Here is a 24,274-nt window from a genome sequence, read left to right as displayed (position 1 = left end):
AAGTGGAGCTGGTGGCAAAGATCAGCTGGATGGGTTCCCCCAGCGAGGGTCAAACCCAGCGTTCAACTGTTAAGAGGTGCTGAGGGTTGGAGAAGATCCGGGGTCGAACGTGCGAGGGGGGGGGGGGGGGGGGGGGGGTCAAGTTAGTGACAGGTGTTAACTTGGGGGGAGTGGGAGTGGGAGTGGGGTAGTTAAAGGAAGAGGCGCAGGATGGGAGGGGAGGTACTTAGTAAAAGCAGGCGAGGCGAGCTGCAGGAGGACGCTGAGCATCTGTGGTAAATGTCCTGGCTGAGAGACCGAGAGCAAAGCCTTCCTCTGAGCCGAGGCTTAACTTCCACAGTGCAGCACATGTACAGTAGCATATCAGGCCTGACAGGAACTGCAGCTATAGATCGTCCACGCCACCCACCCTACTCAAGTCCCCTTCCCCACCCCAACCAGGCAAAAATGACTTTAAAACATCAAAGCTGGCATTAATGTCTCATTTCCCTATGCAAATGCCAAACGAGAAAAGAAAAAAAAAAAGCTTTTCATTTCTCCCTGCCTCTTTCATTTTCAGTGAGAATCATTGCTGCCCCCTTGAGACGAAGCCCGATGCGCAGTTTTGGGGAGAAAACGGGTTAGGGGATCCTGGGGGCTGCTCTGCATTACCAAAACAAACCACTCAGCAAACAAACAATTAGACACTCATGAATTATGGACAAGACATCTAAAATAGCAGTAGAAACGAAAGAACAGGGAGAAGCGGAGCGATTGCTGAGCTAATGAAACGTAGGTCAGGGTGTTTTTAAACACTTAGCTGAGTAGTAAGTGTCTGTGTTTGCCTTCCTGTGTGTAGTATCGCCATGTAACCTATCCTGATGATTTCACACCAGTGTGGATGAGTGACAGAAAACAAGGTAACACTGAGAGACACAGGACAAAACAGTGACAAGAGTGAAGGAGGAGAGGGTGTCTAGTAATTCACAACGTGTGATTGTGCATCCGAGATTTAGTGCATCCATATCATCCATTATTCGGCCATTATTGACAACCCTGTGTTTACCTCTCGCAGACGCGCACAGTCCATGCAGCAATGATCCAGGAGGATATACTGAAAACCAGCAGGACAGTTCCTGGACAGATGGTCATGAGGGTCTTCATGACAAAGCGTGTGTTGAAGTTGATCTTGTTGAGTGCGCCGATGCTGCGAGACGAAGCGTCCGTGAACAGCTTGCTGTGGAGTAACATGACCCTGCCTATCAGGTAGAGTCTCAGGAACATGGGGATGGAGAGGATGATGTCCACGTCAGCGTCGGCCACTGACGGCGTGTAGGTGAAGGCCAGCCGCGCCGTCCAGGTGAACACGTACTGGCCTGGTATGGGATGGATGGCACACACCAGCAGCTCTAGCACAATGAAGAAGATCCGCTCATACGTCATGGCTATCCTCCAATCGTCCGCACCATTGTCGACCATAAACAGCTGAGAGAAAGCAAACACACACCAAGGACTTGTATTAGAACTTCCTTTTACTTCCTCTACAGCCAAATTAAAACATGTGTTAGGAGCCAGGTATTTTGAAATTCTAACCAAGGTGCCCAGAGGTCATGCCCAAATTTGGTAAAAGGTGAAAAATCTAAATAATGCAGAAAGCATCTTGTTCAGTTTTGTAAAAAGTGATAAGTTTGATGCAGCTGAGACCAAACATAACACTAAATGCTAAATATTGGATGCACTCCAGCAAAACCTCAAACCAAACTGAACAACCAACCTATTATTATAAACGAATGTCTAGTCATTTTTTGCAAAGGAAAACACTCAATCAAATATGCATTTACATTTGTAAGATACTTTTGTGTGAAATCATATATGACATTAACCACAATTAATGCTGTGCAGTTTTAAGCTTTTGCCGACTAGTTCAGTTTCATACTGATACATGATTACTTGAGATATAATTTTCAATAGGCCTAAATCGTTGGTGAGGTGGATGACCTTGACCTTTGACCTTTGCTCATCCATATCTGATCATTTAATCTGTGAGTCTAAATGAACATTTGTGCCAAATTTGAAGGTTCCCCACGAGGTGTTTCTGAGCTGTTGCACAAATAAGACCAAACACGTGATGTGTAAGGTCCCTGTGACTATTCAGAATCTAATCAGTTCATCTTTGAGTCCCAGTGAATGGTTGCACCAAATTACATATAATAGAAAACTGTGTTCACATTGGCTCAGTTCTTCCTCATTGTTAGGATTATTGCTACCATCATTATTAGCATCCCCATCCCAAAAGCTGTTGGTATAATAAATCAAATAAAGTATTTTTTTCTGTGGCAGACTCACCTGGATTTCCCGGGCATGGTACATTATTATAAGACCAAGCAATATAACAGTGGAAAGGCTGATAAGGCATTTCAGTGCAAATGAGTATGAAGATTCCTACAGTGAGAGAAAAAGAGAAGGGAAGGAATATCAGCAACAATGAACACACTTTATCATCACATACAATCTATACTTGTGTATGGGAATACAAAGGATCTCCTTCTATTCATTGTCAATGTGCATTTCAGCTATTTTCTATATTTAGCATCAGTAGACGGCAATGGTGTCTTGTAACTGCTTAGCAACAAGGTGAAATCAGGTAGTTAAGCAACGTATGTAGAAGTGAAATCTGAGGGTATTTACTGGAACTCAACATTTCATATGGTGTAGATTTAAAAAAGGAACACGAGCAGCATAAATGTCCCCAAACAACCCATTTAAAATGGTTATACAACAGTGCATACACACAACAGACCACACACACACAAACACACACACACACACACACACACACTACTTATTACTTTAAACTTCTATTTGAGAACAGTTAATGGGGTTTTACACACGGTGCAGTCAGGATGTTACTAAACAATGCAGCTGCAGGTGTAGCCTCATATTATCCATGGACACTGTTCCCCGCCAACCAAACTACCAATTAATCAAAGTGCGGCGCTAACAGGGGGACTTTCCATTTAATGGTAGGTGCAAAAAAAGGCAAGACTAGCATTAGCAGGGAGGCCACCACAGCGAGTGGGGCTGATGATAAATAGACCAGCTGGGTGCTAATGCGGCTTGTGTGTGTGTGTGTGTGTGTGTGTGTGTGTGTGTGTCTGTGTGCACACTGGGGCCATAGATCAAGGAAATGAGAACCTGTACTACTCAGGCCCCCCCACCCTCTGTGTTGGTAAAATGCCATTTGATAAATCAATTTAACAACCATGATGTAAAAACGCCGCTCTGCAGCGGGTTAACGATCATGGGGTTGTCATTATAATAACAGCGACAAACAAATGACAAAAACAACAAGTGGAAATATCACTCATAATTGTCAGTGTGGTGACAGTGAGAGCTGCTCAGCACTACTCCGTCCTTCGATGGTCCATATTACAGAATGTATTTTTAGCTATCAACTAGATTGCTTTGCCCCTTAGGTCGGCGACATGTTCGCAAGACATTCTAATGTCTGAGATTGTTTTGAGAAGTCCCCGGTGAAATAACATTGAGTAAACCAATTAATCCACCTGCCAGAGGTTCAAGGATTTTTCAGTCCCAGCGCTCACCGTCTGTTAGAGTGTCTCCCTCCTTCAGGACTTAAGAAAATCTAGGCAGAGCCTCAAGTGTCTGCGGCGCGATGCGACCGTCCGCAGCACATGCTAACTGTCGGATGTGACCTCCCATCTCGGTGCCACTCAGAGATGGGAGGTCATGTCCGTTTCAGCTGAGGTCAGCGTGATGAATTGACTGAACCCCGCTCAGTAACACTCAGACAAACCTATTGACTTTTTTAAAACCCCATAAATCGTCCTATAGATTACCACACTGATTTACTATTATGCGCGCAACACACACACACACACACACACACACACGTAATCAAATATACATTTACAAATTGTAACCACTGTTAGACATTAGTGGGGGGGGGGGAAATCCACTCCTATCACTTGTGAATGGAACCTATATCAGTGGTTTGTATGTTTTAGTCCTAACTTACCATTCACATATACATATCAATACTGACATAATTCTACAGCGCACCACAGCTTCCATTTGTTCCCAACATCTGAGTGCTGGCAGACAACATATCTGACAGTATAGATAATGAATTTAGAGTCTTTTTTCTTGCGACTCTCAAACTCATGTCAAAGCATTCTTAAGAGCACATAAATTGAAAATGGTTCCTTCTTATAGCTGCAACACCATGTGACCACTCCTACTCGTCAAATAAAGGTGACTTCATAATAATCTTAGAGAATCATTACCTTAAAGTAAGATTCTGTAAAGAGGATGAAATGCTCTTACTCTTCCAATTCTAAAATAAGTGTTAATAATAAAGCCTCTGATTCTGTAACTTGTCGGTCCAGTTGTAGTTAGATGTGTTCTATGGAGTAGTAGTTTGTAGTAGCCTAACTGTATATCACAGGTTACGTTACAAGATTCTACATCATTTCCACACAACGGGGAAATAAATTGAAACCAATCGTAGCCAAAGGCTGAAAATGAATATTGTGTTTTGTGTAAGACAAAAAGCTCATAAAAATAATGTCAGAGCTGGAACATTAGTGGAAAGTTAGAGCCGGCCCTTGTAGAAGTGAATATTCTGATGTATCGTTATCAACCACTGATGTGCTTTAGCAAAAAACTGAACAAAAACAAGAGTTATTATTCAACTAAGAGCCAATTCCCACAAACACCAAAACAAATTAATCCTGTATGTAAAAAAAAAAATGCTTTGCTATTGGATACCATGTTATAATGCCATCACACGTCAGGTGTCTGTGATGTTCTTCTTGTAACGTTTCCAGTTATCGATCATAAACAATTAGTAGGCTCAAGCTTTTAAAGCCACCACAACCACCTGCAGCCCTGTTCAGTTGTTTCCTCATAAGCAGATGCAGCTTCTGTGACCTGTCACAAACTGCAGTGTAATGCAGTGTCAGCTCCAATTCAAACAGCCCAGTAAATACTGTGGCAGAGGCGGCTCTGAGGGCTCAATATTCCTCCATCAAATACCCTGACACAGCAGGGACCTGAGTGGCTGACACACAAGGACAACAACAGGTCAACAGGTGGTGACCTGGTCACCGTGACCTTAAGTGTAAACCGCCTGCTGGTGTCCTTGCTCAAGGGTCCTACTTGTTCTTATATCTTGCTGCGTAGTCTCTACCCTGATCCACTCAAAGTAAAATAAATTTAAAGCATCTGGAACTTCATTCTCATCTTTTATTCTATTGATGTTTCCCTTGAACTCTACTTGTTCATTTCTCTTCACACACACATTCGATTTAGATAAAGATACAACCAGACTGGTGCGAAATGACGCTAAACATTTTCCACTAGTAACCTAACCGGATTTATAGACAAATTTAAAAAGAGATGGAATCCAATTCGCAGACTTTTACTCATTATGCCGATCACATGACACACATTACATTTGTGCCCTATTCCCAACACTTTGTTAGATAATGTACGTCAGAGTCTAATAATCACTCTTCATGAATCTGACAGCTGCCAACCCCACACAACTCAAACATTAACAATAGCAGTGACAGTAGACAAAGCTCCCACTCATTCATCGCGCACATGCACAACCTACCTTAGTGTAAACCCCCCATGACAGTTCCGTTTCTGTCACCATGACAACAATCCCAAACATCCCGAAGATGAGCGCGTAGTCGCTGAGTCGCTTTCGCTTCTCAAACAGCGCCCTCCGGTGGCCAAGCCTGTAGCCAATGTCCCTATTCTTCTTCTGCGGCGCCCTGCCACCGACTCGCACGCTGCCCTCCCTGACCAGGCTCTCGTTGGACGCCTTGCTGGGGTCTTCGCCGCCATTGCCCTTGGACACCACCACCTCCAGGCCGGAGCTGTGCAGCGTCTGCAAGGGCTGCGTCTCCGAGTCGAGCTCCGCGAGATTGCGGCGCGACGAGGACGCCAGGCTGCCAACTAGTGGTCTCACCACCCCGCCATTGTACTTGCAGGAGCTCATGGCTATCTGAGGGAGTCGGCCGCTGCTCTCGGAGAGGGAGGGCTTGGATCCAGCATGGCTCAGCTTCTTCTGCTCAGTAGTGGCCTGTGAACAGAGGGACAGAGGAGCGCGATGAGCACAATACTATCACAACAAATAGGGAGTAGAAACTCGACAGTTGGTTGAAGAGCCCAGCACACTGATGGACTTTAAATAGAGCATTGATGTGGGAGTTATATCTCTGTGGCTCTGGAGAGGCCAAGGAGAGGCAAGGATCTAGCAAAAACAATTTTGGTTATAAAAGCAGACAGATTTAGTTCTCAGCAGGACACGTGGCCAACATGCAACCCAAAATATCAACAGTTCTCGTTTCAACCTCCCAAATAACCACGGTCTACTGAGCGCTGGTAACAGAGAGTTGGTCGCTCATGAATCGTGTTTTTTTTGGTCTGTGTTGGTGAACGTTGAAATAGTCACAGTTTTGCAGCTACACCACAACAGTGGGGAGCTCCCCGTGTGTTTTTCCTTTATTTGACAGTATGGTTCACAAGGTTTTCCTTCAAGAAAATGGCATCAAAAGTAGATGGCTCAAAAACAAATAAATAATGTATGGGCTTTGATGTATAAATAAAGCCATATAACCAATAGAAGACCCTACAAAGTGCAGAAAATTGAATCTTTGCGCTGCACAAATTTAGATATGAATGATTAATGGTCGGCCTGACCCTGTTTCCCGGTCGGAGAAACACTTTTCCGTCGCAGAGATGAGCAGAGGGCTTCCCAAAAGAGAGCAATGACGAAGAGAATGCGGAACTTCTCAAACCAGGCGTGCCACAGGGATCAAATGTTAGAATCCATCCCCTTAAAGAGGAAACTAAGAATACACTTTCTTGTGGAACTCAGAGGAAACCGAGTACTGTAAATGTAGTGTGTTGAGGTAAAGGGCAACTTGGGGGCCAGTTGAGGGACACAGAAGCTCAAATGTGATGTGAGAGGACACACCACAAATACTTCAATCCGTTGGACATTTATTAAGGGATACTGTGGTATTGTTATTTTACCATCCAGAGCAGAAATAGCCAATGAACCATGGGTCTTCAAATGAGGTGTGGTCAGGTTGGTGCATCGCTGTATTGTTATTTTATGGACATTATTATCAATATACGAACCTCCATCTGTATTCATTGGTAAACTTGTTACACACGGATGATCTGCTCCTTTCTTCTGCATTCTCTCTCCTACCTGGAGAATCCACCAGCATAATGGAAATCACCAAGGCATTTAAAGAGATAGTAGCACAGCAGTCTCAACTGGTTTACTGTGTGTTACGCCCCAAAAGACACCCAGGATAAATGAAGGGACTGAGTGGATCCCCTTTTGAATCCATGGGCCTGGCGAAGTGACCTTTTCTACAGCCGTTAAACAAGCAAAAGTGGATTTGGACACACCCTGAACGGACATGCGTCACGAGCCATAGATCATGCTCTCAGATCATTCCTGCCCTCAGTCGATCTTTTATCGTTTCTGCTCTTGTTGGCAGAGAGTGAGGTTTTTTTGTGGTGTTTACACAGAAAATGTTCCGTCCATGCAGAGGCTGTGGAGCAGTCCCCCAGCAGCATCTATCTGCCTGTCTATCCCCTGTCCTTCAGAGACTCCAGCAGATTATCATAATGGCTTATGAAAACTTCACATGGAACAGTGCTTTTCCCGAAACAAGTCGGGGTGTGTGATAGCACTGCCGGCCCTTTTTATTAGCCTCGACAAAGCATGCCTAATGCCTTTAAATGTGCTGGTGGGAATAAAGAAGGGCGGCCCTAATGGAAATTTACTAACTCGGGTCCTGTGATACTATCGTCTCGCACATATTGTGGCTCCATGAGAACAGGACTAAAGGTTAAGGATTAGTGCAGCCCATAGTGTTTCTAATCCCCTTTTCTGTATTAAATTGCTTTTTAATCTGTGCCATTAGGACCCCTCTACACTTTGAAGACTGTGCAGCGAGTGAACTTTCGATTTGAATGACAGGAAATACTGTCGAAGAAGATACTGATACGTCGATAGTGGCTCAAAATGCATGGAGAGCGAGATATCGCAAATTTGATTTCAGTTCTAAAGATATGCTGAATAAATTAGAATTTACTGGAGATGTAACGAGGCTCGGTCAGTAAATAATTGAATCTTTTCATTATCACAGAAAATTACAAGTTTCCACACAGATATATTAGATTGTGTCAGCTTCAAGAACGGCACACATATTGACAACTCAATATCTAAACTATAAATAAGCACGGATCACGGATGTGCAGAGGCTATGACAGAAGTCCTACAAACAGCAAAATCATGCAGGAAAAATATTGTTATTACTGTAGCCAAATACTGGCTAAGCAAGATAAGTCTCACCTGGTATAAGAAATCAAAACTAATTTCAGTAGACTACTTTTATAGGTACTGAAACATATATATTAAACTTTTCACCGATGCGTAAAGAGCTTGCTTTTTATCCCTGCATCACGACCAACAGTACATCAGCCTGTCAGTCGTTTCAAAATGTGTCGAATCCACGTGATATCTAAGCGACTGCAAAATGTCATTATTCCTTTGGTCTTCAGTGTCACAACATCATGTCATTCACTCTGAGAAGAGAATTTCCTGCGTCGCCGTAGGAAGTAAATAACTCTGTAGTATTTTTAGTCCCAGTCAAAGAGAGGTTCTGAGATGCTTGATATGCAAATGTGGCTCCTGGGCTATAAAATATGAGAAGAAATCCAAGACAAACACCTCAAACAAAGGTTCGCAGAAATGTTATTTATATCGTTTTGTGTATTTACGAGTGTATTTTTTACTGTTTGTTCTACTATTGTCTTATCACCACACTGGTGAGTTGCAAACCTTTGACTCATATTACATAACATTAATTTGGGAGAAAACTTGCATCTTTTCCTCACACACAACAATTTGGGGTTTAATATCCGGCTCAAGGACTGAACCATTAACCCTTCTAATGACAGGGGTTATTTTTCTACCACCTGACACACTGTGTATGTATTTCTAATGCAATTGTACTATTACATTGTTTACATTTCACAACAGGCCTGTTTTTGAGTAAACTTTCCCAAGTCAAGAGACAACAGCAAGTCAAAAAAAAACATAACACATCCAAAAATCATTGGTTGTATTAGTGGATCAATAGATCACAGTGACCTCTGACCTCTGACCAAGTGTGACCTTACGTTAGATAACTGACAGGTTTCTGTTAAACATAAATTCAACCTGCACCACTAACAAAACCATTGAAGCTGCTTTCGGACATGCACTGAAGCCTGTGTGATCCCATGATATTATCCGGAGGGGCTGTGTGTAAGAACACCAATGTCTGAGTGAGGCTACCAACAATCTCAAGATTTTACCCTTCTAACATCTTATTAAAAACTCCAGATAATGTCAGAGTGACCCCATCCGCGAGCGAGTAGGTGTGTTGATGACATTTCTAAGTTGCAACAGATGCAAACCTGAGAAAACACAAAAATCATACAAATACCTCAGGATGAAAAAGAGTTGTCGTACACAAAGAAGACACGGACAAAGATGTCAATTTAGAAAAGACGAGATAAGCGAGATTTGAAAGGTCTTGGCGATAAGGGCTGATGCCAGGTGTCAATGTGCTGTAAACAAAAACACATGACCTCCACAGCAGAATTGATTTGTCCTGAGCTGCCTCCTGCACCATCCCTCGTCTGAACAAAATGGTCACTTTCCTGTTGCTGTGAACGCGGCTGACTCGTAGAATGTCCTGCTGCTTTTCTCAAATTTAAAAGACAAACTCCGAACAAACTCTGGACACCATTGTGTGGACAATATTATATATTTTTAAACACATTCTAATGCATTGGGTCCTATTCGCAATCTAACTTTCGGTTACACCAGTTCATACACAAACTTTGAGTCTCTGAAAGATCATATTCCCTTCAAATGTTTGAAACTAAAGGCTGAAAAATTTGATTTGGTTTCCAATGACTGATTACATGTCGATAAATCAGAATCAAGTCGCCATGTTGTGACATTGGCAGGACAAAGTGGGAGCCTGAGACGTAAAAGGAGAACATCCCGGGAAGTGTGGCTCCAGTAACGTAACTGACGAGGATTGATGGACACGGAGGGAGAAGGTCTGCTGTTACAGCCTCATCTTTAGTTACTTGTTTCTGGCCAACAGTTGTCAGTGAACCAGGTCAGGACTGACCCCAATATGGACAATCCGTCCGTCCGTCAGTTCATGTGAACACGGACACATGTCTAGACACCCGGGAAGGATTTGGTGGAAAGAAACAAAACAACAGGGAGAACGCAAGCGTATCGAAGAAAGATAAATCGGACACAACATCCAAAAAACACCAACACGCACGTCTGACTTTTTCCTCCCCTGTTAATCTCCTCTCTTTCACAGAGTTTGCGGCAGGAGTCCTTGCATCCAATTCCAAAATCTCAAAGCACTCAATCACTTACCATGCTCTCGCCCACTTAGCCAGCTACCCAAGCGTCTCTTTCTGCATTTCCCCTGCAACCCGACAAAACAGTGCGGCGGAAGGGCACGGCAGGCCAGCGTTGCCCTTGTTGTCCCCTGATGCCCTCACAAGGAGACACAGGGGCAGGCGGCCTATTCAGTCGACCAACGGCTCAATTTCATTCTGAATGGCACCCGGCTTCCAGGTTGTATGAAATGGAGCCTCATAATAAAATTGAAAAGCCTCAGTGCAGAACAGTTTAAATGACGGCAACTCTCTGCGTCGTCCTTCTCTTTCTCTCTATCTCTCTCTCGCTCTCTCTCTCTCTCTCCAGCCGGCTCAAATCTAATAGAAAACCCTCTTTCTTTAGTCGTGCACACACTCTGCCGCAGTCCTGAAGGCTTATATGCACCCTAAAAATGGATCTGCGCTTTTTCAAAATCAAATGTCGTCCCTTCTGCGTGTGTGTGTTTGTGTTTGGGAGTTAGAGCTTGTGAAGAACAGTCTGTTTAATTGTGTGTGTGTGTGTGTGTGTGTGGGAGGACGTGTGCATATGTGTGCATATGTGTGCTAGTTGAACAAGTTGAGCCTCAGCCAGTCGGTGGATTGGTCAGATTTTGACACAGACAACGGAACAAACACAAGGAGGTATTGTTTGGGAAGTTCCACGTAAATGTGCAAAATTCGCGAACAGCGCACGGATACGGACGAGACGGGTGAAACGTAGAAGACGGATCACAAGAGAGGGAAAAGAGACAAAATAAGGCAGAAATCTAAAAACGGAGGGAACATGAAAGATAGAGGGGCTGAAAGAGATAAATGAAAGAGAGGGAGGACAGTTCCCTGTGGGTGTCTCTGTCAGCCCCTGGAGTGATTGAGAGCTGCAGGCTATATTCTCCGGTTTGTCCCCGCACACCAGACGCTGTCACGTTTCTCTGACAGGCCAGCGGGCATCAGGGCTCCTCCGTCTCTCCCTGACCAGCATGTGGATCATTACTCAGCGCTGGTCGAGACAGAGGGAAAACCAGGGGCTGCAGACCCACATTCATGTACAGGAATATCCTCCATCACATCTCTCCGTGTTCGGGACATAAACAATATACTATATTTCTCAAAGAATTTGGTTGCACAACTGTCTACAAATGAATACCATAGGGATTCATATCATATATCAATATGTTGAAGGTCACTCTATCTAAAAAGGGTTCTAGATCCGCCCTTTGATCCAGATCTGCACCAAAAGGGAATGGGTTCTCACCTGACCCACAACACAAACTTCCACCAAGTTTCATGATAATCTGACTTGTGGTTTTTTTTGCAGAATCCTGCAAACTATCTAACACACGCAGATGAAAACATACTGTGACCTCTTTGGTGGAGGTACAATAATGATTGTTTCATCATGACCCCATCTGAGAAGTAATGGGTGGATGCATTTTGAATTTAACAGCTGCAAACGTTATGGATCAAGGTTAATCTAATTGTTAATTAAAAGAAGATATTTTACTGTACTGATATCTTTCACCTCAAACGAGGCACTGGAGAGTCATCAGAGGCAGTGGAAGCACTGGAGAGCCACATTCATTCTATAAAGCAGGTTAGGATTTGACTCAATAGATTTGAGTTCAGGAAACATACTGTACATGATTTGTTTGTCTGATCTGGCTGATCTGGGTGAAATGAACAAATCCAATTTTCCTATATTTGTTCTCAGAGTATCCCCACCCTTAGTTTAGATATTAGAATCCATCACCACAACCAAAACACTGCTGCTTTCTCAACATTTTTTTTTAAACACAATAATGATACAGGTGTACTGAATGAATCTGCACTACCAGTTCAAAATGTTCACACCTGATATTCATGCCAGTGTATTGTTTCTCCTTACAATATGCTCCTTACTTATGGTAGCATATAGATACATATTTGTTTATAGAGTTGCATGTTATATTAAGACAACTCAAAGCCTATGGATAAGGTAACAGAAAGCTCATTGTTTTGGTGAAAAACAATTGTCAGCGCTGACTGGAAGCACAAGATGGACCATGATGCATTTTTCAATAGTCAACCAGAAACTTATTGTTTCCTGAGCCACATGTCTTGGTAACTTAAATTTAAAAAGAGACAAAAAATCTGGACCTCTTCTGTCTCAGTCCAGTGCTTTGAACTGATGACGTTCTTTCCTGGTGTGGTCTAAAACAGTTCTCTGAGGACTTTGTGTGGGTTGAAATCTGAAATATATGAAACATCTGTGACAGAAGATGCTTATTTCATAACATAGCTGGTAAGACTTTAAAGACCCTCACCACCAGCCAGCTTCAACACACTGAGGACAATCTATGTTCACAACAATGTTCAGGTAATTAATTACTTAGTTTGATTACATTACATTACATTACATGTCATTTAGCTGACGCTTTTATCCAAAGCGACTTACATTTTTTTAGAACACTCAGCATTTATGATTAGGTTCTTTTTTCACTGTCTTGACATTAGCTTGGCAACACTCAACCAATGACTGCAGCCAGAATTCCTTGACAACAACAACATGACAGAAATTGCCAGTGTTACACCTACAGAGAGTCAAACACCTACTTAAGAAAAAGGTATGGTTGGCTGCCGATCTTCCAGGGACCTGCAGCCTATTGGTTCAAATGTGAACTGTACCCACCCCTGAGTGGAGACCAAACCCAGCAGCTCAGCAGGAGAATGAAAGACAACACCATCTGTGGCAGCATTTGAAAAATTAAGTTCAGCCCTGACAGTCGCCTCAGGGAAGTCACAGCCTTTACTGAGGCTAAGAACTAGACCAGAGGAAATATGGACAACTGCAAAAAGAGGGTTGTGACCACATATAACAGCTGCTGATTACTATCAAAGCAAACAAATGCATATTTACATCGGAACTTTTGTGCCTGAACATGCACTCATCACACAGCTGTAGTTAAAAGTGATGGAGGAGATGATTATTGGCTTCTAGCGTAGCTCGGTCTACCTCATTTTTCCTCTCTATTATTCTTCAATTAGAGAAGTAGCCAAAAACAAGATAAAACCTCAGTGGGGCGAAAGGACGCAGGTACATGCCCGTGGGACTGTGTTATTATTAGGACTAAAAGCACACTCTGTCCAATAGAGACACAATGCTATTTTAATTAGGACCCAACAAGGTTACTGCGTGTGTGCTCGTGTGTCTTATAAACTAGGTCCTGGGGAGATTGGGGTTAGAGCTGAACAGGGGGAGGGGGGTTACTTTCCCTATGGGACAGCCCTGCCTCATTAGAAGCAATTTTAATTTTCCAGCAAATTAACGGAGGGGGTGGTTAGAAACCTGATTTGTAGATCAGGGCCATAACGGATCGGTTCTGGTGAAATAGTTAACAAATTTAACCTTGACCTTGATTTGTGAATCAAATTAACCCTCTAAACAGTATGTATATATATATAGACTAGTGTAAATAATAGTAAGTTGTCCTGGTTATGACTTAAGGCAGATGATTTTAATTGGACTTCAAACCTACAAACTTCTTACTCCCTCTGACTCAATCAAATTGGAACAGAGCATAATTAGACTTCCCATTGATACCAGTGTCTCTGATGTTCATAACCAATGCATGTCCAATTAGAAATCACAGAAAAAGATGCTCCTTGTATCTCCAGAACTTGTCTAAGCAGCATCACACGTTCCAGTGACTTATCTGAAAATCTGCATCAGTGAACAGCAAACACGCATTTCTAAAAGCTGATTTAAACTTGAATAATCCTGTTCCATGAACACATAACTAAATATAAATAATTATTGTTAATCTTTGCAATGCAGCAACAGCATTATAAAAATGTGGAAAGATGCAACCAAGACAAAGACGTATGACTTGTTAAATGTCCAGTAGAGCCACTCACAGCTCTCTAAGTTCCTTTGCACTCACTACAACAACCTCTCATAAATGACATAAGTGCAGCAGAGGCAGTCACGTTTAAACTCTAGATTTTTTTCTTGCTTGTCGCTTAATATCTTTTTACAAATATGATTAGAAAATGTGAGAAAATAAAAAATTCCTCCAAAGGTGAAGTGAAAGTGCTTTTGATGTTAGGACTGGAAGAGCCCCGTACTTAAACAATATTTACATCCTTACTTTATTTGTCCGGGGAATTAAAAAATACCCTCCAGGTCGGACTCCTGATGGCACAGTGTAATCTCAGATCCTTTTATTGTCTGTGTTGATATTGAATGTGTTAATTCCTCCATAAAAGCTGCTCCTTGAGGTGTCACATTCTATATGGAAATGGAACTAGAAGTGCATTTCAAAGTTGCACTAATCAAAACTCTAAACTACCCTTTTTATTTTAACTACTCAACGGTATTGCCCCTTTCACCTTCATAGTCTCCCATTATGGCTGATTGCTTGATTGATTCCTGATCTAGGCTGATAACCCCCTCACCAAAGGGCAGAACCTGTCCTAGACACATGCCCACACACAAGCAGATGGATGAGAGGAGGTTGACGCCGGAAAACTTTGCTCTCATGTACCTATTGTAGACTGCAGCCACTTCACTGCAGAGTAATGTCAGGTACATGCGTCCATTATGATTCGCATGTACAGTTATCCTCTCGTATGTATATTTATACGGAAGAGTCTAAGATGAGTGTAGTTATGTGCTGGAGATGTGAGAGGTATAAAGTGTTTGTGTGTAGGAGAGCACAGTGTAACATTATGTAACGTTACGATCCTGTGAGAGAACAAGTGCGAATTAGGACCTAAAAGGCCTCATACTCCAGTCCCTTTTTCCAATTAATCAGATTTCCCAGTAATGCATGTGGCCAGGGACACAACGTGCACACACACACACACACACACACACTCAAACTGAAAACACACCAAACCGAGGGGAGCTTGAAATACAGCTCAGTCTGTGTGGCCCCTGAAGACTAAACCATCTTGATTAGGTGACTGTTCCCCTGGCGGCTATTTGACTTCCCAACAGGACCTGAGTGGCCACATATTCCTCACAGAGATTATCACCCTTAAGTGCTCCATAACCCACAACTCAATCCCACAATCCCCCCGCCCCCCATCAAACTGAACTCACTGCTGCGAGGACCAGCTTCAGCATCGATGAATAAATGCCACCACCGGACAACCTCTATTTTCATTGTGAGGTGATTGTAAGTCATTTGAAAACGAGCCCCCCCATAAATTTAGGCTGAGGCAGTTTAGTCCCCCCCCTCCCCCTCCCTCCCAAGGTAAAGACATCGATAGCGGTGCGAGAAGCCAGGACAACCTAAAGCACGGGATAGATCGATAGCGCAACAAACTCAGTAAAGATTGACCGGAGAGTTGCCTGGGTACGCTGCGCTTCAGATTTATGACGGGAGGAGGACACGAGCCAACGGGAGAGGCTGGAGGACAGGAGGGAGAGTAAGAGGGAGAGTGATGGGGAATCAGGGGAGTTTCCTTTTCGGAGCAATGTCTAACAGCGGATATATATCAACTGTAAATACAAATTAATTGACGTCAACAGTTTTCTTTACACTGGCGTTCAGATTTGTGTGGAAAATAAAAAACACCAATAAAGTATGATGGTGTCTCAAATTGCGCTAATCTGAAAAGTATTCAGTCTCCCTCCCTGTGTTTGAAGTTATCTCCCATTTTCGTTTTCCAAGAAGAGACCTTCACAATGAGAGAGAGAAAAAAAAAAAAAGAAAAAAGATATCTACTGAAGCAGACAGTATAGGTTTGACATTCCAACAGGAAGATTACTGAAACAGTGACAAGATGAAATGAGAAGATATCAGGTTTCTTTGCTGCTCCACTCTAACAGAGAGCCCTTACCATATGTCACCCGGCTGCTGCGCGCTCTGACTGGTGCAGCCGTCTCCCATAGACTCGGGCTAATTGAATATCCTTATCTGGCTCTGAACCCCCAATTTTTCTCTGGTGAAGTGAAACAGAGGCCAGTTGGAAACGCAGCACATTTGTATTCAGCCACAGAGGCCTCGGGAAGAAACACACAGACACACACACACACACACATACATATTATTGTACTTCCATCTGAATGAGGACAGTCATTGGTATAATATATTTGCCAGCCCCTTACGCTAACCTTAACCATCACAACTGAATCCCTAACCCTAACCTTAACCTAATTCTAACCCTCAAACAAGGTTTTGAAAAAGTGACAACCGGCCAAACTGTTCTCACTTTCCAAAGATATCGTCACTCCTTAAGGTCTAATTTCAAAATGGTCCTCACAAACATACAAGTGCAAGTACACACAAATTGCATGCAGTCTTGTTTTCGGTGGGTGAACCATAGAACCATCACACTGTACTACACTCAGGATTTCGTGCTCGTCTCTGACGTCTCACATGATAAAAGTTCTGGGTATTGTGCCGACAGCCTCCAGCTACAGTTTCCCTCCCTGGCGTTTTTTTTTTTTTTTTTGTCATGAAATTAAGTGCTGCAGTTTTCTAATGCCCCTTGGGCCCTTTAATGTAAATTGATTCAGCCTTTTAAAAAAGCCTTTTTCCTCGTCTGACAAAGAAGAAGAAGAGGTGACTGGGGAGCGGAAACGAGCGCTCGAAAATGGACTGGAGAAGAAAGGGAGAGGAGGGAGATGGGAGGCAGCCTTGTCCGTGAAAGGGTTAAAGAGAAAATGGCAGTGACAAAAGGGGAAGTGCGCAGGCCGCCGGACCATTAAGGGGTTAACAGTCAGAGGGAGGCCGATAATGGAAGCTGGCGGAGCTGTATAGGAACAACAACACGCAGAGGGCCAAACACCATAGAAACCACTAACATAAACCAGAGAGAAACACAGGGAGGTGGAGAGAGGGAGGAAAACAGGCGTTACATTTTCCTAATGTCAGCGTGTCAGCATTGTGTGTGAACGCTCACAAACCAAATCCGATGAATAAAAAATAGCATTCATTTATTGTTAGAAAAGTGATGCTTTTATCCATTCACGCACCAAACAGTACAGATCCGCAAAACACACGCACAGCATCTAACACACACGCTGCGTTCGCTCTCTTAGTAAACACGACTGTGGATGCATAATTAAGCACGGAGCCCAGATGCTGCGGCTCAAACAGGAAATCGTTCCTGGAGAAGACGACAGTTCCAGCGAGAGGGTCTTCCACATGACTAGAAGCTGCAACAGAGCTAATGGGGCCTCTACCATCAGAAGGCCGTGATGTCCACATGATAATGATATGCTAAAGAGATCCTCCCACTCGCTCGCTCACTCCGCTTCCCTTTACACAATATCACAGGTACAAATGAACACGCACATCGGAATAACGCCCCACAGATGTTTTTCTGCAGCGTACAACGCCTGCAGTCAACTTCAGCAGACCCTGGTGTTGTGGTGAAGGCTGTTTCATAGTCTCTGAAAGAAGGTGGGGAGGGGGGGGGCTAAACAAAGCTGAAGGAGAGCAGATTCATTCAGCGCATCTTCTGTTTCAGTGTAGGAAAGCTTGTGTGTTGGAGAAGAGCCACTATGGACGGGGAAAGCAGAGGACTCCCACATCCCTGCAGCAGAGCCCAGTTTAATGAAGGCTGTTCGAGGCAGGAACGTGACAGCTTCAGTCTGCCACGTCGATCTGTGTGAAAGGTGTGAGCAGCGGTAGCATCGGAGGGGAGCAGCAGGGAGCTCGGTCCGTGTGTGCATGAGAAGGGAGAGCACGACACGACAAAGCGCTCATGATGCCCCACATCACGCCGTGTCCCAGTTCACGGTCCACGGAGGAGGCCGTCTTCTAGGACCGTGAAGGCCGAACCAAATGAGACGGCCTGCAGAGGATTCCTGTGATCAGTGTCACCAGCTTGTCCCGCCCTGAAACCCGTCGCCTAGCAACAGAGCTGCAGTTGAACACAGTGAGAAAGTTTGAGCTCAATCCCCCTTGATTATTTAACTTGTGTATCATTCAGCTGAGCTGAAGCAGAACACTTTAGCGCCGGACGTCTCGTTGCTTGCCTGGCGCCACTTTCTCTTTGAACACCGGTTCAGCACCGAAGCGCAATGAATGCTGGGATAGGTTGGCCTGAGGCGTATCAACCCGTTTGAGCCTTCGTTTCTCGGGGATGGGATGAGGCATGTGTCCGCCACGTTTGTCTGAGCCTTCGAAAAGGGACAGTCTAGTCGCAGCACATCCTCTGAAGGGAGGCTGCACCAAACAGCAACATGCTATTTGAAATCACACATGGGGAGAATATAATGACTTCTTATTTAATTCAGTGTAAAACGCAAAGGGGCCATGACAAGGGGTTCTCTTGGTGGCATTTAAACTCAGAGACAGCAGACATACATAAACAAAACACTGCTGATCCAAGATTTGGCTAATTATTTTCATTTCCATACTATTAAATATATTTGTTTGTTTGAACATGGTTAACAAATAGAACTCACATTTTATATAAACGGCGAAAAGCAGAATAGATCTGATTAGATGCAGATAAGCAAAGTTTTTTTTTGTTCTTCCCTGAATATGTATCAGTGGACAGAGGAGGCTGTGATTGAGTTTTACAGGGGGGACGGTTGTGTATCATGTGCTGTAAATTAAGTCGTACAGCCGCTCAGGGGATCAGCAGTTAAACTCTGACCTGAAGGCATAAAGACCTGACAAGAGAAAAAGGGGGGGAAGCATATCCAGTGAAGGAGCACGCAGGCCGAGCGGGGGGGGGGGGGGGGGGGGGGGGGGGGGGGCGCATCATGAATATACACACATGTGTTTTCATGCATGACTAGCGCACACACGCACACACAGCCTCACGAAGCAAACACTCTCCGTATGGAGTTTCACAATGGCATGGAGAGCCTTTCCAAACGCACATCTTCAAGGGCAGGCTGCTTGTGTGAGCGAGGTATGATGAAATCACACATCTCTCCAGTATCTTTAATGCTCTCTGCTCTCCCACCCGACACCGCGTTGAACCAACTCAATGAGCTCACACATCCACGGCAGTTACAAGATCGTGCAGACGGACGCACGCCTGCACACACATCCACCACGCAGCCATCAGCGGCCGTCTGAATCGGCCCCGGCTCCGTAATGAATGACAAATATCTGCTTACAGCTGCATTACTCATAGTCTTTAGTGTTGTGATCATACCCTAACGCAGAAACAGCCTCCGATCAATAACCTAATTAGCCATAAAGCATATGCATAGCGGTGATACGTTATATGCCTGGCATCCCTTGGCTAGAGCCTCACAGGAATTACCATATAAATGAACTGTGGTCATTTATTATAGCAGGCACGGTGGGGACTTGGCACACGACGGCCTACCGAGTTTAAAAAAACATCGTAAGTTACTACACACATTAGAAAAGGGGAAACATCGTGAGCGATCGAACGGTCCGGCTACAAATTGCATCGACTGCTGGCAGGGCGAAAAACCTCTGCCATGCTGGGACTCCACCATTGGAGGAGGTGAGCGACGAGGCAGCTCACGGCGGCTGAGGGAAACCCCCCCAACCCACCACCACCTACCCACCCCCAACACTCTTTCTTTCCACTCTTTGTATTCAACTGGACTGCAAGTAATTCAATACACCTCTCCTTGTGCCGGCTCACTCAAATGAAACGCAAAGCGAATGAACTGTATTAAGTGGAGCGGTAGTTGAACACCGGTAACAGTCACATCAGTGTTTGTGTGGGCTGCCCTACACTCTGTGTGTGTGTGTGCGTGTCTGTGTGTGTGTGTGCGTTATGTGGACATGTGTGCAAGACCATACTGTACACGAGTGTGTGTGTCGGACGCGAGTGTGAAATGAATCGTAAATCCAAAAGGATAATCTTGTTCTGCACACGATTCCTTTGACCAAACCCAACACCCCGGAGAGAGACGGCTACACAATACCAGGCTGATCGCTCCATAGCAACACATGGTAACACAAATCTATTTCAGAGCCGCAGCGCAGCCTTGCACTTAAACACAGCACACACAAAAAATAGGGAAAACAGCAATCAATTATTAAAAGAGCTTCATGTTCATACTTACTGCCTGTGTGTTGCCAGCTGCAGCCGAAACTAAGAGGCTCCCACTGCTCACACCTACCCCCCCTCTTCATGCAATTGTGAGCGCTATCAGAGATCTACAGCAGTGCCACTCCTCCATCTCAAACAGGGGCTGTGAGCTGGGATCTGCCCCTTGTCTGACATTTAATTGTTCAGCAGGGGTGTGTTTATGTTCAAGGTGTTGGCTGCCCTCGCCGACTCCAACGCAGAAGGCAGTGGAAACCCGGACGCCTAATGAGAGCCGAACAAACGCAGGCCCCTGTAACAACAGCAGAGAGATGACCGATAGAGAAAGTTTAAATCAACATAATGTTTCTCCTGGCATCCGCCTGCCACTAAATCAAAAGGCAGCGAGCAGATCTGTCGGCATCAATTGTTCCGAGCTCCAGCGCTCAGCGTTACCTCAGCGTTACTGCGGAGCCAACACAAACACACAACTGATAAGACAAACTACTTTTTTAAAGAGAGACGGCAGCTCAATTCCCTCTGTACTTTTCCTTAATTCAGACAAGACCAAATGCAACTCAAGTAAAGGATCTGAGTGAGAAGAAAAGCAGCACATATTCCAAACTCTTAAAATAGTGTTTGCTTTGCCTTTTCTTTGCTGGAAACGCTCGTCAGTGTTGCCGTTCATGTTTTATGGGGAAAGAAAATCATTCACACTCTACTGCAAAGCTTTTACACACACACACACACACACACAAACACCACTAAACATCCTAAATCCTACAGGAAAATGTCCGAGAGACACTAACTTGGTTGCAAGTGGCACTTTGATATATTCTGTGTTGACCCTTGTTAGATCATATAGGGTGATTATTCGCGTGTTGGGCTGCAGTTTGGCAGGAGCGGCACAAAAGGCTTTAATGTAAAAGCTATTCTCCCCTTTCAAGCCATCCATTCTGCAATGACACATACAACCTTATGTTCTCCAGAAAGGTGGGCTGGCACCTGTCTGACACAAACACACACTCACACACACACACACACACACACACACTCAAGCACACACTCAAGCACACACTCAAGCACACACTCAGTTACGGGACAGCGATGGCACTAGATCAGGACTTTTCCTGTTTGTTCTTCTTAATTTGAACCGTAGTTCTGATTTCTTCTGTTTGGTTTACATAATAACAAACATATATTTATCTGCTGACTCGTTAATATTGAATATAAAGCACAAAGAGTTCTTGTGTTTGTAATAAATAACAGCATCAGAAATCAACTGATCATTTAAGTCATTTTTTTAAGCCGAAATATAAAACGTTTTCCAATTCAAGAAAGTTCTTCTTTTGTTTTATGAAAGTAAAGTGATTATTTGAGTGGAAGGGCTGGAGTGTTAATTGGACAAATCAAGCAGTTTAGGCAAAGGGAAATTGTGAAAGACAATAATCACTGTTTGCTCACATTTTGATCAAATGATTTATCAAAAATGATGATCAAAAATTATGATCAAATGAATCAAAAATGAAAATAATTGCTGGATACAAAGCTGAGTAACAATCTGAGACCTTCTGTTCTATTGTGTTGTGCCTGCTTAGTTGTCCTTTTAAATAAATAAATAAATAAATAGGCTTTTCACCAATTATTCCATTGATTGAAGACTTTTATCGCCAACACTTCTTCTCCCATTAAATCTTTTCACATGTTGCGAGATTTAATATTCGAAATAGCTAATTTAATAACTGGAGGTTTTAAATTAAATCAACCATCAGAAAATGGCCCATTGACACAACTACCACTACAATTTTGAAAAGGAAATCCTTCAAGAGAGACATTGCATGATGCACTCCTGTATTTACAAACAGAATAATCAGTAATGAAGGTGTTAGCTGGAGCACTAAAAGATTGGTCCATTTTGTCAATAACAGTTCACCAGGATGGATTCATCAAGCTCGGACCCCCACACAGAAAGCCCACTTGATGTTACTGGGATTTGTTTCCTCCCCTTTTTAACCTTGCACGCATTTCTTTCACTTTCAGAAACGCCCTGTTCATTTCAGGCCCTTGACGACATCAAATCTGACAAACGCTACGTGTTTAATCAACGCGTCATCGGTGTATCCTTAAAAAAAAAGAAATCTGCCTTGTTCAACAAGAGCAAATCCACCCATGTTTATTTAGTACAGTGTCCCTGCAGGGGATATCACCATAGCAGTAAGTGGCAGGCATTAGAGTACTTACACAGCCTATCACAATAGGAGCAGCGATGCACCTTTCAAAGCACAATGTTACTGAGGCCGGACACAATATCGTACTACCTGCCACCAGTTCAGTGGGGCTGGCTATCGGGTTCCAGGGCGTGCTGTGGGATCCTGTAATCGTATACACTTTATCAGGCTTGTTCTGTCACAAGTGTTTTGTTTAAGGGATTTCAAATGGGAGCAGGGGTAGGGGCCGTCTCATTAAGGGCGAGTCAATAAGATGTAACCGCGATCCCACAAATATCCATGAATGGATGAGCATGTCTAGCCGTATCCGAATACTTGGCGCGGTCCGATCAGAGCGAGGGGGGAAACGGTTTGATACTTAAGGCAGAGTCTCTCATGGGAGCACTTCTAAGATTTTTTTTGATTTCCGCTTTCATGACCGGAATGGGATTATGTCATACTTGCGTAATAAGTAAACGTTGTGTACAGCAGCTCCACCGTAAACTGCTGCATGTTGACGTCTCAGATTGTTTCCCAGCTTTTTATTGCATTTTTGCCTTTGAATCAGTTTGGAGAGGACAAAGAAAAATCTCCCGGTATGACAAACTGAGTGGAGTAAAAAGACGTAGCAGTCCTACAGGGTGTTCAAGTCCCAGCTGCTGATCTATTTTAGTCTTTGTAATGAGGTTTTACTCTATAATTAGAGCAATATGACTATTTCATTGAATAGTATGCATTAATAATAGTGTCAGTGCATCCTGACGTTCTTACCACACATGTTGTAGTGGTGTGTTGCTGTATGTGTGCAGTTTTGTTATTAGGCTAAACAAAGTGAAGGTGATAACTGGTAGACTCAGTATACGATGTTACTGGAAAGAGCACACACCTCTGCCGAGGCCCAGTCCCCTTAAATTCAATCAAGCTGCACCAGCACACTGATAGATATCGGCCCACTAAATATATGTCAGATTGTTTTCTATTAATATCCATAATTTGGAAATTAGCAAAAATGTAATGGGCTCTTCCGTGAGCCAAACTGTAACCCAATTTCAAACGCAGTTGAAAACATAACCTCAGAGGAGGTGAAATACTCATTATTTCAAACATGAGCAATATGTTATCTCAAGATCTGGCTGCACTATTCTAGATTTATCTGGTTCTGTTTTGCTTGAAAAAGAATGGAGCAACTCTAAGAGAAAAAAAACGAAAGTTTACTTTCTGTTCAGTCGTTTGGTCATTTCACTGTTCTGCTGATGCTCTAAAATTGAGTCAAGTTCAGAACAGTCATGTCAAGGTGGTTTGATGAGCCACCTTTAGCTACTGGTGCCAGCTCAGCCCCTGCTGCAGCATTTTAAAGAGGGAGTGTGGTGGTGGTGCACTTATTTAGATGCTGCACCCTCATCAAGGCCTCCTGTTCTTTTCTCTCCTGTAAAAACTTCACCTCGGGGAAATGCAGAGGAGAAAACTAAAAAATATGTAAAAACGACTTTAAAGAGCAAAATGAGAAGCTGCATGACAAATGATTAGCTATGATTTGACAAGACGTTTTCTGAGGGGCAATGACAGGTGGTTCTTTGGAGGAAAAGGGTTTTTAATATCCTCTAATTAGGTTT

At 43.6% G+C, this 24,274-nt stretch overlaps 1 protein-coding gene across 2 annotated transcripts in view; it reads right to left on the bottom strand.

The window, feature by feature from the left end:
* Positions 1–24,274, bottom strand: part of kcnn1a (potassium intermediate/small conductance calcium-activated channel, subfamily N, member 1a) — a 71,055-nt gene that overhangs the window by 19,714 nt on the left and 27,067 nt on the right. The window contains exons 1-4 of one of the 2 annotated variants that reach the window (XM_053439007.1): positions 20,492–20,557; positions 5,621–6,094; positions 2,326–2,421; positions 1,046–1,464 (exon numbers count right to left, since the gene is read on the bottom strand). In XM_053439007.1, coding sequence (XP_053294982.1) covers positions 1,046–1,464; positions 2,326–2,421; positions 5,621–6,010 — 905 coding nt within the window. In that variant the 5' untranslated portion in view covers positions 6,011–6,094; positions 20,492–20,557. Of the gene's footprint in view, positions 1–1,045; positions 1,465–2,325; positions 2,422–5,620; positions 6,095–20,491; positions 20,558–24,274 lie in introns of those variants that run through there. The other variant, XM_053439006.1, reaches the window with a different exon arrangement.

This window comes from Pleuronectes platessa, chromosome 13 (genome assembly GCF_947347685.1).
Source record: "Pleuronectes platessa chromosome 13, fPlePla1.1, whole genome shotgun sequence".
In the NCBI taxonomy this organism is placed as follows: domain Eukaryota; kingdom Metazoa; phylum Chordata; class Actinopteri; order Pleuronectiformes; family Pleuronectidae; genus Pleuronectes; species Pleuronectes platessa.
The sequence above is the reverse complement of the archived record's forward strand: the minus strand, read 5'-3'. Positions and strand labels throughout refer to the sequence as shown.